This window comes from Stegastes partitus, unplaced genomic scaffold (assembly GCF_000690725.1).
Source record: "Stegastes partitus isolate 25-593 unplaced genomic scaffold, Stegastes_partitus-1.0.2 Scaffold2178, whole genome shotgun sequence".
Lineage (NCBI taxonomy): Eukaryota > Metazoa > Chordata > Actinopteri > Pomacentridae > Stegastes > Stegastes partitus.
Window position 1 is genome coordinate 33,167 of NW_007579909.1, and position 14,562 is coordinate 47,728.

Here is a 14,562-nt window from a genome sequence, read left to right on the forward strand (position 1 = left end):
TCTCAAACACAAACATAAAGGGCGTGGATGCTTCCCTTCACTGTGCATATAATGTAGGGATGCTGGATCTCCATGCACCATGTGTAGATCATTACCTCTATTGATAGAGAAGTGCTGATTAATGAATATTCAGTCAGTTTTTTCCTGTTTCTGCAGCTGAACTATGAAGGAACTCAACTCGTGAGAACTAATTCAATGGATGCTTTTGTTGCAAAAATGGCCAAAAAAATAATCCTGAACATTTTATTTATGTCCGTTACATTGGCTTTGATGCTTTACCGTGGTCATGAACTGAAGGTCACACTTTACCAGCCTCCTCCTTTGCTGGGGCATCACTTGTTAAACTCCTCCATCTCCCTCTCTCTGTCCCCTCTATCTTGGCAGCTCAGGGCCTGGAAACTGCTGTTTTCTTTCTAAGTATACCAAGATAGAAACATTAATATTTCAGCCGTAAAGAGAAAAATCACATTTGCTGGGCCATAAATGGCCGGTGCTTGACGATAGTGTGTTTTATTCTGGTGCAGTCGGCCTTGCCCGCCCGGCTCTCTCTCATATTGATGCACAGTGGAGGGAACGGCTCTCGGTGCCCTGCTTCAGAACTGAGCCTCTAAATCTTAACACCTCCCCCCTGTTTGGGTCTCAGCTCCAGAACACATTTCTTTCATATCGTGTGTGTGTGTGTGTGTGTGTGTGTGTGAATGCAGATACATGTGAATGAGTCTCTGTGCGTACGGCTCCATCTACAGGCCACAGACGAAACAGCAACGGCTCCCCGAAAACGATAGCAGTGAGGAAGCACTTCATGATGAGGTGTCAGGATGATTTTATCAGATTCGTTATAAAACCAGGCCTCGGTAATGACTGCGAAATTGAACCACCACCTCTGTGACACAGACTCAGTCGAGGTTAATGCATGAGTGTGTGTTTGTGCATGAAGGCGTTTAAGTTGTTTTAAGGCGGTGGCGTGCTATCAATGCAATCTAAAATCAATCTGTCCAATTTCTCCATTGTTCTTCAAGGACAGAAGTTCCTTTGGGGAGACATAAAGGTTCCAGCGGCTGCCTCCTGCTCTGGAGGAGCGTCATTGATCTGCTGTATGAATAGGGCCGGCGCTAAAGCCCACTGGTTTAATTCATATTTTAGTATCTAGATAGCAGAAGTTTTCAGATGTTAAAATTTTACTTACAGAGTAAAAACTGGTACAATATTAAAGGAACTAAATCTGTGATAAATAAGTGAATTAAATGAGCTTGTGCTAAATGCATTTTAGACATCATGAATAGAGTCTAAATGGGAGTTTGTAGGCAGCCTTATAAAAACCGTATTTCTTTATTTTTCCACTTGACTTTTTTTTTTTTCCGTAGCACATTTATTTCAGGACGACTCTTGCACATCAATCAACCTTGAGGGCCACCGCCCACACTCAGCATGATTCACTCACAGACAACGTTCCTGTTCAGCAAAAGTAAACAAGCAAATAGCTGAACATAGAGAGACGGTGAGCCTCATCCCCAAAGTCGTTTTTTTTTTTTTTTCAACTCAAACTAGGAAACAACCCAACAAGTCACGGCTCTGGCATAATGATTCATGAGACTTAACATTTAACAGGTCCTGGACAGCCAGCTCTGGGAAATAAAACAACTTGGTGACACGCTATTTAACTCTTTTTAAACTAATGCTGTGTCACACTCGCCCTGCTGCCACTGAGTGGGAACTAGAGGCTCCTCATAGTGTGTACTGATAAATATGAGACATCTAGGAAAAGTAAACTGTCGCGTCTACCCAGAGTTTGTATGTGAGGCATTTCGGCAACACCTTTAAATCTTAGCGTCGGAAAAGAACACGCTTCAGCCAGAGCTACGTCTCAGAATGGAAACTGGTCACAATGCACCTCCCACCACTACAAGTACATAAAATCCCCATATATAGATAAAACAGTCGATATTATGCATTTCCTTTGTTGAAAAGAATGCGTCAGAAGCCAAAAACTAAGACTCATGTGCATAAGAAATAAGAAAAAAGTGCAAAAATGTGTACCAAAAAATGTTGGGGTACCCTGAACTGAAAAAGTTAGGGCTTGGTTTGAACAAGTTTAACTTCAAAAAGAATAAGTAATGTTATCTGACTGTGTTCTTATTGTTTAAGGATCCTGTCCAGGCATGTTTAAAGATGCACAACAACAGACTGCCTTCAGCTAATATTTGTGTCTGATGTGATTTTTCATTAAAACAGTTCTATTACCTGGACAGGAATTCTTAAAACGTCCATCTCCTCTCCCAGCAACGGATTAAGAGTCTAAGACTGTACAAATATTTTTCGGTTTAAAAGCTGAATTATTCGAGACAGTACGTCTGTTCTCTGTGCAGTATAATATGTAGGTTGACTATCAAGTTGTGACATCTCAAATCCCTCCACAATAATGACCAAACATCCAGGCTCAACACATTTTTAGGTAGAAGACAACTTTAATTTTGTGGGTTTTTGTTTGAGGATGTTTTTTTTTTTATAGCTCTGATGTTTCTCCCAACAGAACCGCTGTATCACACAACCCGGCAGCTGACTGTCTCGCTGCCAGTAGGATGAGACTTAATAACGCTGACATCGATCTCTGCTGGTACTAATCCCCACAGCATCAGCTCATCTGTCAATATGTCACTGATTAAGTTGAGCTAATGTGGAATATAAACTGCAGGAAAACAAAGTGAGAGGTTATACAGAATGTGAAAGCCGTGTCCTTGGGGAGACTTCATGTAAGACGAGGATTGTGACAAAACGTCTGCAGCAGCGCAAATGAAGAGAGCCGTAAAACAAAAACAACACTTCAGTGTTTCCTGCAGAGACTGAAGCATTTTTCACAAGTCTGTAAGTTTAAGTCGATGTTCTGCTAAGATGAGCTGGAAGAGACACGTAGACTGTGCTGCATGACACGTTTGTACCAAGTTAAATACTGTTTTCAGGGTTTCCATGCAGAAGTTTACCCAGTATGCTACCAGTAAACCTGAGACCTGAAGTGATTGGGATCCTTGTTAGAACTGGACCAGTACTGCATCCTGTCGGTTAACTTCACTACCAGCAGCTTTTCATCATCTAAACACATCGCCAGAATCAAAGGTAGAGTGTCTACGCCAGACTTAGAGAGACTAATCCATGCAGGTCAGACCACTATAACAGCCTCCTCACTGGCCTCTCTGAACCAGCTGTAAGACGGCTGCAGTTGATCCAGAACGCTGCTGCTCGAGTCCCGACTAGAACCAGGAAGTACGACCATATCAGTCCAGTGCTCAAGTCTCTGTACCGGCTTCCTGTCGCTCAGAGAAGTGACTTTAAAACAGCTTGTGTCCAAGTCTCTTCATGGTCCAGCACCAAAGTACATCTCTGACATGTTGGTGCCATCTGGACCATGTCGGGCTCTGACAGAACCTCAGGGAGGGTCTCCTGCTGGTGCCCAGGGTCAGAACTTAACACGCTGAGGCTAGAACTACTACTACTACTACTCAACTAGAACTACTACTACTACTAGTACCACCACTACTCTGAGAACCTCAGGGAGGGTCTCCTGCTGATGCCCAGACTCAGGACCAAACAGAGGCTTCATTCCAGTTTTCTGCAGCTAAAACCTGGAACTGGATTTCAGAAGATGTGAGACGGGCCTCCACTGTGACAACGTTCAAATCCAGACTGAAAACATTTCTATGTCGCTGTGCATATGACAGCTGGACATATTTAATCTGAACTCGTCTAATTAATGATGATATTTCTGTTTTTATGGATTGATTTTATCTGCCTCTTTGCTTTTAATATAACTAATTGTGTTATACAGATAAACCTGCCTTGACTTACTTAAGCCGTACAGCCAACACCAGCGAGGTGACACTTGCTTGGATTGCATTAGTTTGTTTAAATAGCTTCAAAAGCACCGATGCAAGCACGTGTCTGTGTGGTGGGCATGTCCGTGAGGCCTGTGTATGTTTGGTGAAGCCCAGTTAACTGTGGTTTATTGTATTGAACATCTGTTTATAGGCTGATATCATTTGGTTGGTTGTACTTTAATTATCCGTTCAGTTATTTTGACTGACACACCGACTGACCCACTCCTATACAGTGATGTGACAGTCTAATCCTGCTGAGTCATACTCTGGAAGGGCCTTATCTCTCAGAAGAAACTTTGAAAGACAGTTTCACATTTCTCCAACTCTGTCTTGTAATCATCAATACTGTACACACTGCAAAACTTCTAGCTGGCTCCAATTGTTCTTCCTGCCAATGTTGGCCACAAAGTGGTCTCAACACGATTCCAATCTAAATGACTGGGGTCACGACTGACAATATAAATTTTACTCAGTGTACATATAAGATTGACAGGTTCGTATTATATCCTGGAATTCATTATTTCAGAGTAATAATATGTAAGAAGTGTCATAAAGAGGATGTCAATCAAAGCGCTGGCCGGCGTCCAGCATGCTGCCCATATTTCCCTGCAGCAGATGTACCAGCTAGTTGTACAGCTCTCTGAGGCGGTGTAATCTAGTGGGATGTGACGGTGTTAAATGGACTCTGGCCCGAGCCTAAAGACTTCCTTCAAGAGCTCCTGCTGAGCTGCTGACACTCCAAGATGTTGGCAAGCGCTGACCTGGAAAGCCAAAACCCGCCACATACACAGCGGGAGCTCAGTAAGTACTACAACTTCTGCGGGAAGTGACAAGTGTACGGTGCACTTCCATCCATTTTTCCAGCATGACCTCACACCGTACACCAGCAGCCATGATGACATTACATCCAAGTAGAAATAGCTGAAAGACATACACTTTTAGGGAGTGACTGAGGACGAAGTTGAAAAGTGTAAAGCGTGAAGGTGAAGGATGTTTTATATGGCTACCTGCTAAACACTGCTTTCACTAGACTCTATCATTTAAAGAAATGTCTAACGCCAAGCAAAGCAATCAAGCTTTACAGGTGCAGAAATGTTGATTCAAGGAAACTGGGTGTAAATTCCCGAGATCTTTGGATTGTGTGACCAGTTAGGAGCTGTTCGTCTACCATCAGAGACAGTGAGACATGTTTTAAGTAGCTAAGAGGAAAAATATACCAAAGGATGACCAAGAAGTACAGATCAGGTTTGTTGGATTAGTTTCTGTAAATGAGGACGAGCAAAAACTGAATCCAGCTCATGATTGGTCGTTTTGAGAGTGAGCCTTACATGCATGCTCAGAACAGTCGAAGCTATCCTGAGTTTGAAACTGGGAAAAACATCCATCTATCATCTCTACACCTTCATCCTCATTAGGGTCATGGGGAGCTGGAGCCTATCCCAGCTGACTCAGGGTGAAGGCAGGTTCACCTGGACAGGTAACCAGTCTATCACAGGGCTACACTTAGAGACAGACAACCAAGCACACTCACATTCACACCTACGGACAATTTACAATCACCAATTAACCTCAGCATGTTTCTGGACTGTGGGAGGAAGCCGGAGAACCCGGAGAGAACCCACGCTGCACGGGGAGAACATGGAGACTCCACGCAGGAAGATCCCGGGTGTCGTGAACCGGCGACCTTCTAGCTACAAGGCGACGGTGCTAACCAGTGCTCCCATACAGTAAGCAGAACGTTACAGCGGGTAAATAAACACGTGAAGATCTTACTTAGTAGAAGTTTGATTCGTCTTCATGATTTTATTACTTCAAATACATAACAAGCATGAATACAAAACTCCAGTTCGACTCTTTGTAGTGGAAGATATGTACATATTAGTGCATAAATGTCAACATCGAGGCAGTAATTAAACTACACAGACATTAACCTATCTACATATTAACATCCTGTCACTGCTGCTCCATCCTTCAGCGCCTCAGACTCACAATACGAGTGTTCAAACTTTCTTTAGGAACCGTAACAGAGTAATTTTGACTTCTGACTTTGACGGAGTCAAAATTGTTTTACAGAGCATCAACAAACAAACACTGATATTGAGAGTTGTATTATTTTCTCTGAAGTTTGGCAGCTGTAATAAAAGTTTGATCTCTACTTTATCTCTGCTGATCTCCTCTTCTTGGTCCATCTTTTTCTTCTTACCACAGAAGCAGTGGCTGGTTCACAGCTGCTGCAGCTCCATCCCTTCACAAACAGCATCTGGATACTTTAATACAGCTTTTTATTGCTTCTTTTTTCTTTGATTTTCTGATTTATAAACAGTAGAATCAATCTTCAGTCTCTTCAAGAACTATTCTAGGACGCCCTGTGTGTAGTTATGTGGGGTCCTTTGGGTTTTTTTTATTTCAGGCATTGTTACTGTCAAATATATTTTGATTTCTTCTGGTGATATACAATATATGATGATAATATATTCCTTGCATTACATTTTCCTTGCACTTCTGTGGTTGTAGTTTAAAATATTACGCTTCCCAGCTCTCTATTCAACTTGCCTTCAGTGCCTCTGTCTCCAGAACCTGCCGGCCACATGGTGTAATATGAGAGTCATTTGTAAAGAAGTGTTTTTCTGTAGTTTTCCCAGAGGAACCTGTTGCATAAAGTAAAGCCCTGCTTGGCGTTGTTTGTCTGAGGCTGCATCGTCTGTATGAATTCTGCCAGAAAAAAGCCTGAACACGGCATAAATAAAGTTAAAGTGATGGTCAGTGTGTGACTTTTTGTTTTTTATCAAACATCGTCCACAAACGAGCAAAACGCAGCATCCTGAAGGCAGGACTGGTTTCTTCTTGTATAAAGCTTTGCCTCCCTGGTCTTTGGATGCTATATTTGTCAATGGCAGTTTGTTAATTGTTTTGTTTGTAGTTTGTATAGATGTGTAAAGAGGAGGACAGATGATGGCAGCTAAGTATGTTATCCACTCATTAGCCGGTACGTCACATAGGAGCTACATCAGTTCATAACATCTTATTCATCTAAAGCTCCAAGAAAACACAAAAATAGCTCCATTGATTGAAGGAATGGTCGTCATATATGGTAGGATAGTTCAGTACTTATATAGCAACACACAAGAGCTCTTAACCATATGAGCCTTCAGCTGCTTTCAGGCTAACTTAACTACTTTCCTTTTAAGCTCTTATCTCGGTCCTTATCCCAGGCTGGGATACTACATCAGGGATGGACTGATCATCGGCCTGGCTCACTATCATGGCCAATATGTGGTATTTTTCCGATTACTAATAAATTAAATGCACCACTTGAGGTCAGATGCAGCTTCCTCTCTCTGCCTGTGGTCTCAGAAATGTCTCTCAACTGCAAAAACTGAACAAGAAACACAAACCGTTGCCACAAACCAGGAAACTAACTCATCTCACGGTGGCTGAGGCAAACAAACAATTAGCATTTTAGAAGTTCCCTAAAAAAAATACCACCTAAACCGAGAAGAAGAGACGTGAGATTGGACACAAACTGCATCCGTCCAGAGCAGGAAACCCTGATGCTAACTGACTTTTTGCTCAAACTCTTGTGCAACAGGCTACGATTTGGGTTTTGTAATCTTCTGATAGAATCTAAACCTGATGTGTGCCTTAGAATAAACCAAAAAGTAAATAAATCTCATGAGCAATAAGGAAATTATGACACACGCCGCTGTCTGGAAAACACACTTCACAAGACAGACGTACAGGACACACAAAGTTCATGAGATACACCCGCAATACATTTATCTGAACACCTCGTCAATAAATTCATGAAAGCGCACTAAAAACAGTCCGTCTCTTGTTGCTCTGTGTGATGCTGCCAAAGAGTTTTCACAGTTTGTCCACTTGAATAACAAAAACAACTCAACTCAAGAGCACGGTTGAATCAGTGGCTCTCTAAAAGATTTATCAGGATTTATTTCAGCCATGTCGTATTAGACCGTATTAGTCTGAGCTCGGTGTAACGGATAAAGTGGCCACTGAGTGTGAAATTCACGCTAAACGCTGAAATAATGTGAATCATCAGCAGTCATACATCTGCACTGAAACATTTAAGGTTTGATTGTGAAACAGGAGAAATGACATCACACCGGACACAGACGCTGTCCGTTCAAACAGCAGCTCATCACACTGATATTGATCAAAACTGTTGAGTCATGATTCACCATCCAGACAAATACTAAAGAGAATGAGCATTACCGTGACGATGAGCAGGATTCCCTTCAGGAGGGTGAGCAGCGACGTGATTGGCTGAATGACGGTGTGGGCCAATAAGATGGCCGGAGTCAGAATCCAGGTGAAGGCTGGGATCACGTAGATGTGTCTGTGGAGGAAACATTTCATAACAGGAGTAAGTACAACAGTCTTGTTCCAAAAGTGGGAAATGATTTCAGACGATGAAGAGAATCCATGTTTTTGTTCCACACTCATAAACAACAACCCGTCAGCGACACCAAACACAACCCCAGTCTGGAATCACAATCAAGATGTAAAAACAAAAAAAGTCTCGTACTTTGTAACCTCGGAGACGAACACCTGTTGAGCCAACTTCTAAAACAAACTGTGCTTTTATGAAACAAAGGCAACATCTGCTGCTAGCTGCACGTCCAACACACTAAAATGCACGTTGCATCGCGTAAACACAGAACCCAGTGATGTTCTCACAGGTAAACAAGCACCTGACCTCATGTTCTTCAGTAAGCCGACGCTTCTTCAACACCTTGCGTCTACATGTACATTTCCAACCTGTAAAACGTCAGTTCAACAGAGCTTCAGTCACATTTATGTACGTCCAGAACTTCAGGACAATTCTAAAGTACTTGTTTGTTTTCTACAACATCAGATTCATGAGGCAACTAAAGCTATTGACTAATTTGCAGACTAGGATTTAAAAAGAACTTAATAAATTTGTAATAATTCCAGCCTGAAGTTACTATAAAGGAGACAGAAGGTCGACACTGACTCCTAACAGTTTTTAAACTCAACCAACATATTGGGAAAAAGGTGAACACAAAGAAAGACAAGGGAAGCACAAGAGAGACACAAAGGGCACAACGACAGAGACACCCTCGCCGACATTTTATGGATCTTCTCTTAGTATGCACTGTTTTCATGAATATAAGGAATACAGCATTTTATGGACTTGGTTTGACTTCAAAAGATAAAGGACTAAATGCAGGAACAGGTAACTAATGAGGGCAAAATTACCTAAAAACACTTAAAATTCACTTTATGGAATAATTACAAACTTGCATTATACATTATAAAAAACATTATGTGTGTCATAGAGGTCCAGAGAATAAACGACAAAAATCAACCACAGGATTAGTTGCCAAAGAATTAATTAGTTGAGTAATTGGTAGCATAGCTGCTAAATGCTCTGACATGAAGACATGACTGCTAACCGGAGTGGGATGTGTTCATACCTGATATGAGTCACATGATCATATTCACACCTTTTCACAATCTGGGGATGTACGGACCAAAAAGAATAACCAGGATCAACAGTCTTCAACCACCTAGTGTTTGGTGGAGCTGAGCAAGGCATCCTGGGTAAGCTGCTATAACAATAACTGGCCTTAATGGTGCCGTCAGCACGTCGCCGGTCTCCAGTCGAAAAAGAACCACAGCAGCTGCTGTGTAGCCGATGCAGCAGCCAGCAGACCAGCAAACACGTACGAATTAACCCTCTGGCTCAGTCTGTAAAGTTTTAGATTTTTTTATGTTTTTGCTGCATAAAGTTTTTAACTAACATCAGTTCTTATCATTCATTTAAAATATTCATTCATTTTTAATTGTTTAACCCTTCAAATGCCAGTTTGTTGTAAACCATCGTCTATGTTCCGTGTGCCGCTGGTTCTTCTTGTTATATTAAGAGAACAGTCTGAGACACTGATTAACAGCAACACTGATTGTGATGCATTATTATTTTGAGCAGAGAGAGCAAAGTAGATCAAACTCCTGTTTACAATCCCAAAATGCTTTAAAATTAATATGTATATGAACCGATTTTCCACGTTCACCACTTGATTTCTTACATTTGCATCAGTTCTGACCATGAAAATCAAAAATCAAATTTAAATTCAGAGTTGTACGTATTTACCGGCTCTGTGTGTGTCTTTAGCAGCCTGTACCTGTTAGCATGCTGCCTGCACAGAAGTTCTGGTTTTGATCACCAAACACATACAAACTGCATCTATTGTGAGTCACCGTATCTCTGAAACAACCTCAAGCTAAAAATTTAAATGCCTTAAAACAACAGCCTCTGAGCAATTCATAATCTGAATCGCTGATTATTTAATTCAATAATCAGCAGACTGACTATTAAAATCAATGTTCGCTGCAGCTCTGGTGTGTTCAACGTTTTTAACACTAATTGTCAATTATTACGTCTTTCTCAGGTGTTACATAATCAGTTTCTACTAAGGCACCCTCATTTGGTTTTAAATTGCTCTCTGTGATAATAATTGTGGGAAATTAGTATTTTTTTTTTACACAGAAATAATAAAATAAAATAACAAATAGCAGCGGTGATGCCAACTGTATGAGGAGCAGCGTGATTAAGATTCACCATCTGCAGAGACAAGGATGAGCTCGTACTCATCTTAATTAAACACGTGAGATTTCACTGATATTTAACGGCTGAAGACGGTGTTTTAATCCCCTAAAATTTCCAGCTAGATAGAAAATTACCTTTTTAAATCCGAAACTCTTGAAGTGAGATTAAAACAGAACAATCAGGCCAGTGAGCTGAGCGCGGATCTGCTGTGAATCCTGCAGAGGTTTGCATCCAGGACGCCCGCCATCCTACAGCAGATGGACTGAGAGCAGAGTTTTTGTACAGAGATCTGCAATCACCTATTGATTGCTGCCCTTGGGGAGGGGGAATAAGGTGGTTTATCCAAAGCAGGCCTCCCCTGGTTTTCTCACTTCAGTAACCCTGCCTTCCCACTCCCACAACGCATCGCAGCATCTCCCCCGGCGCCGAGCACGCCGATAATGAAGCGCCCAGGCATGCCAATGAAGCAGTCCAACCGTCCCGTAGAGTGTGAATAATATTATTTGGGTTAAGTATTTACTGGGGCATGACAAAATAAATTAGCCCCGTTAACTGATAAAGGTAATTATAGGCCTGGGAGAGGGAAGCGGGAGCGTGGGGTTGCTGCACCTGCACTCGCCGCCATCATTCAACAAACAGCGACGTCGTTACCGTCTCCAGTACACACAGCAACTGTAGAAAAAACAAGTAGCGTCATATTTTTACAGTTTTGCCTTGGTACTGAAGCATCCAGCCTCGTGATGTTCCAAGTTTGTCCATTAACGGGATCGGTACGGTTACAGAACGTGGCGCCGTGCAGCCACGCCGAGCTGGAAACCAGAGGAAGGCACATTCAAGTTTAATCTGATGGAGCAGAACGCTGGCCTCAAAGCCCAGCAGGAAGAGTCTCAGTTCCAACAGCACCTGTCGTATTGCAGGCAGACAGCTGTGAATATTTAAAGACCCAGCTGGAAGAAGTTCACATGAGTACATCTACTGTGTCGCAGGAGCTGAGGAGACAGTTAAAGAGCGCAGTGACCAGATGCAAGTGGCTCTGAGCTGTAAGACGAAGTCTTTCAAGTGGGAAGTTCATAAGCTGAGCTGCTCGAATTCCAGCTGATAAGATCACAGCCAATGTCTGCCTCAAAATGGACGAGGCCTGCGAGAAGATGCAGCAGCGAAACGCCAACCTCCCTGCAGAGCGGCGTGAGGAGGCTCCAACCTTCACAAGAACCCGTCACCCTGTGAGCAACAGAAGCAGGACTGATCCGTCTCAGCGGCGCAAAGACGCTCCGGCAGCAGCTCCTCCAAGCTCAGCAAGATCCACAAAGTGTGGAAGAAATAATGTTGGAGAGGTCGGCCTCGGCATTGGACGGACTGTGGAGCTGCTCTTGTCTTTTTATTAGAGATGTTCCTAAAGACTGTTTTCCCATCACATGAATGGAAAATGAAATTCAGACCATTCAACTGGTCCAAAAGAAAACTTGCACAAAGCCGTCAACACTGAGCACAACTTCACTGATAAACATGTTCATCTATTCTTCAGTCACCAAACCATATTTTAAATGTCGCTCAGATGTGAGGCTCTTTGCACAGCACTCATCAACGCTCCATGTATCCAACAAAACATGACAACAACAAACACAAGTTTACATTTAGAATAACACCTCACAGATTAACATGTGCTGAATTAATCATGTTTCCTCTCTTTCTCTGCATCAAATTATTATATGTATATATATATATATACATATATATATATATATGCTGGTTTTATGGGATGTCAGCTGTCCCACTTTCAATCTTGCTAGTTTGAAACATCAAAGATGAATAATTGGTTCGACCAACTCGTATTTTTGGTGCCGACGAGGGTCAGGGGGTGGTAACGTTTATCCAGCTGACAAACTGAGGGCAGACAGTCGTACCTCTTCTTGTGCAGATCATTTAATCAGTAAAGATAAATAACAGACTGTGATCTTGTCTCAACTCTGAAGAACATTTCAACGTCCACTTCAGCAGATGTAACAGAATTTCTGTTTAAATCTCAGACAAAATAACTTAAACTGATGCATTTTAATTCACATCAACGTTTTTCAGCAAATTGTTCAAATTTATTTATTTTTTATTTAATATATTTTTGGGGCATTTTTCCTTCTTTTAGAGCAGAAGAGATCAACAGGAAAGGGGGCAGAAGAATAGGGTGAGACCTGCAGCAAAGGGTCGTAAGTGGGAGTCGAACCTACGACCACTGTGTCGGGGACTATAGCCCCTATTCACGGGTCACCTGCTCAGCTAGGTGAGCTAACGGGGCGCCCTGTTGTGTCTGATGTTGACACTTAGAATTAGTCTGCACCATATTAGTGGATGCAGACAAAACCTCCACGTCAGTCATCACTGGTGCCGAGGTCGTCAGCTTCGACCCGGAAACCAAACAGCAGTTTTCAGCCAAACAGGCTCATCGGGTCTGAAAATGGGAACACAAGCATAACTGTGGTTTTGTTTAAATTTGCGCAACAAGTTTTTTAGGCTCAACTGTAACGTCCCGAAGCATCTGAGGAGAAAACAACATGCGATAGTGATAATGCCGAAGCACGCCTTCTTAAAGCACGTTAAAACTGTTCGAGTTTTGTTTCCACTCATTAGCCGCCCCCCACCTGCCCCTGTGACCACAATCGTCTTAGTCTACCCCAAACAGAAAATCCAGTTGAACGTCGGCCCGTTTCACACAGTGGAGGAGATCTTAGAATTTATTCACCTTATAAAGCGGAAACATGTTCTTTCCTAATTTATAGCAGGTTCCTACAATATCAAAGCTGATCACGGTTTCCATATATTTCTTCTACTTTCAATGCTTTAAATGCTGTAAACTCTATTTTTTACGACAACTTTATGGGAAAATTCTACTTGCTGAGGAAGAAATGACTGAAAACCCCAGAACAGCTGCTGACGGACCTTCTGGGGGGATTATGCTGATCTCAAAACATTTTATTTCAAAGGAAAAAAAAAAGTGATTTACACAGAACAGGTAGAGTAGAAACGTCGATATTAAAGCACGACAACAAAGTGGTTAACGCAAAATGTTCACCAAACATCTAAACAAACAAAGGCTATATAGCTAGCTACGTATATTTTAGAACTACTGGCTCACATCGGCCAATGAGCATTCGTTAGATAAGATAAAACACTTTAGACTGGAGTTAGTCATCAAACAGTAAAAGTAAATAAAGCCTCATGGTCTGATAATGGAACATCTTCTTCTCTGCAGTGTTTGTGTGTTTATTTGCTTTAATTAAAAGCAATGCTGTAAGTTCATGCAACTCTTTCCGAGCCTCCCTCTGTAGCGGGCGGCTATCATCTCTCAGGGTTGCATCAGTTTAAAATAACAATAAGAAAAAAAAAATCAATTTCAAGAAAAGACTTTTATTGTAAAATCCTGCTGCAGCCCACAGCAAACCTCTCCTGAACTGACAATCCACTTCTAGCTTTGGCTTAGTGAGGAATGAAAGTGGCGCTGGTGGAGGGTCAGACCGATGTGGGATGCAGATAGAAGGTTTTTAATTATCGCCGTCTCCACCTTTGATCTCCGACAATCTGAAAACCTGCCTGACGTTTGATTTTCTCAGCAACCCCCTATTAATTCCTTCAGTCATGTTTTCTCTGCTCAATGAAGTGTTGTTAATTCTGTCTGAATGACTCACCCTCTTAAGAGCTGCTAACCCTTTAAGAATTTAAGTGATTTATATGTAGGAGGAAACCTAGCTCAGAATGAAAGTGACTCATACGCTTTATGAAAGCCAATCCCAGCCGCCCTCCTCCCCTCACCACGCTGCAGAGGACAGTGTGCAGAACAGCATGAGGCCGCTCGTTTTTAAATCCCACCGCTCACACAACGCCAGCAAGGTGAGCAAAACACAATACAGAGAGTCTTAATTACCAAATTATACCCAACATCAGCCTGCAAAGCACACACCAATCCCAAGCACCCAGAAACCCACAAACTACAACCACTTCACATGTTGCATCTATTAAATGAGCATCTATCAAAGTCCATATGAGCAACTTGAGTTTTTGTTATGATCCAGCGCAGTGGGTGGCTTGATTAATGTCGTGTTTGTTCTTGAC

General features: G+C 42.1%; 1 protein-coding gene across 1 annotated transcript in view; it reads right to left on the reverse strand.

Annotated features, from left to right (window-relative positions):
* The window catches only part of LOC103374206 (uncharacterized), a gene marked incomplete at its 3' end in the record, with an annotated part of 60,344 nt that overhangs the window by 26,992 nt on the left and 18,790 nt on the right, over nt 1-14,562 (reverse strand). Inside the window, exon 8 of the mRNA XM_008304252.1 lies at nt 8,103-8,226. Coding sequence (XP_008302474.1) covers nt 8,103-8,226 — 124 coding nt within the window. The remainder of the gene's footprint in view (nt 1-8,102; nt 8,227-14,562) is intronic.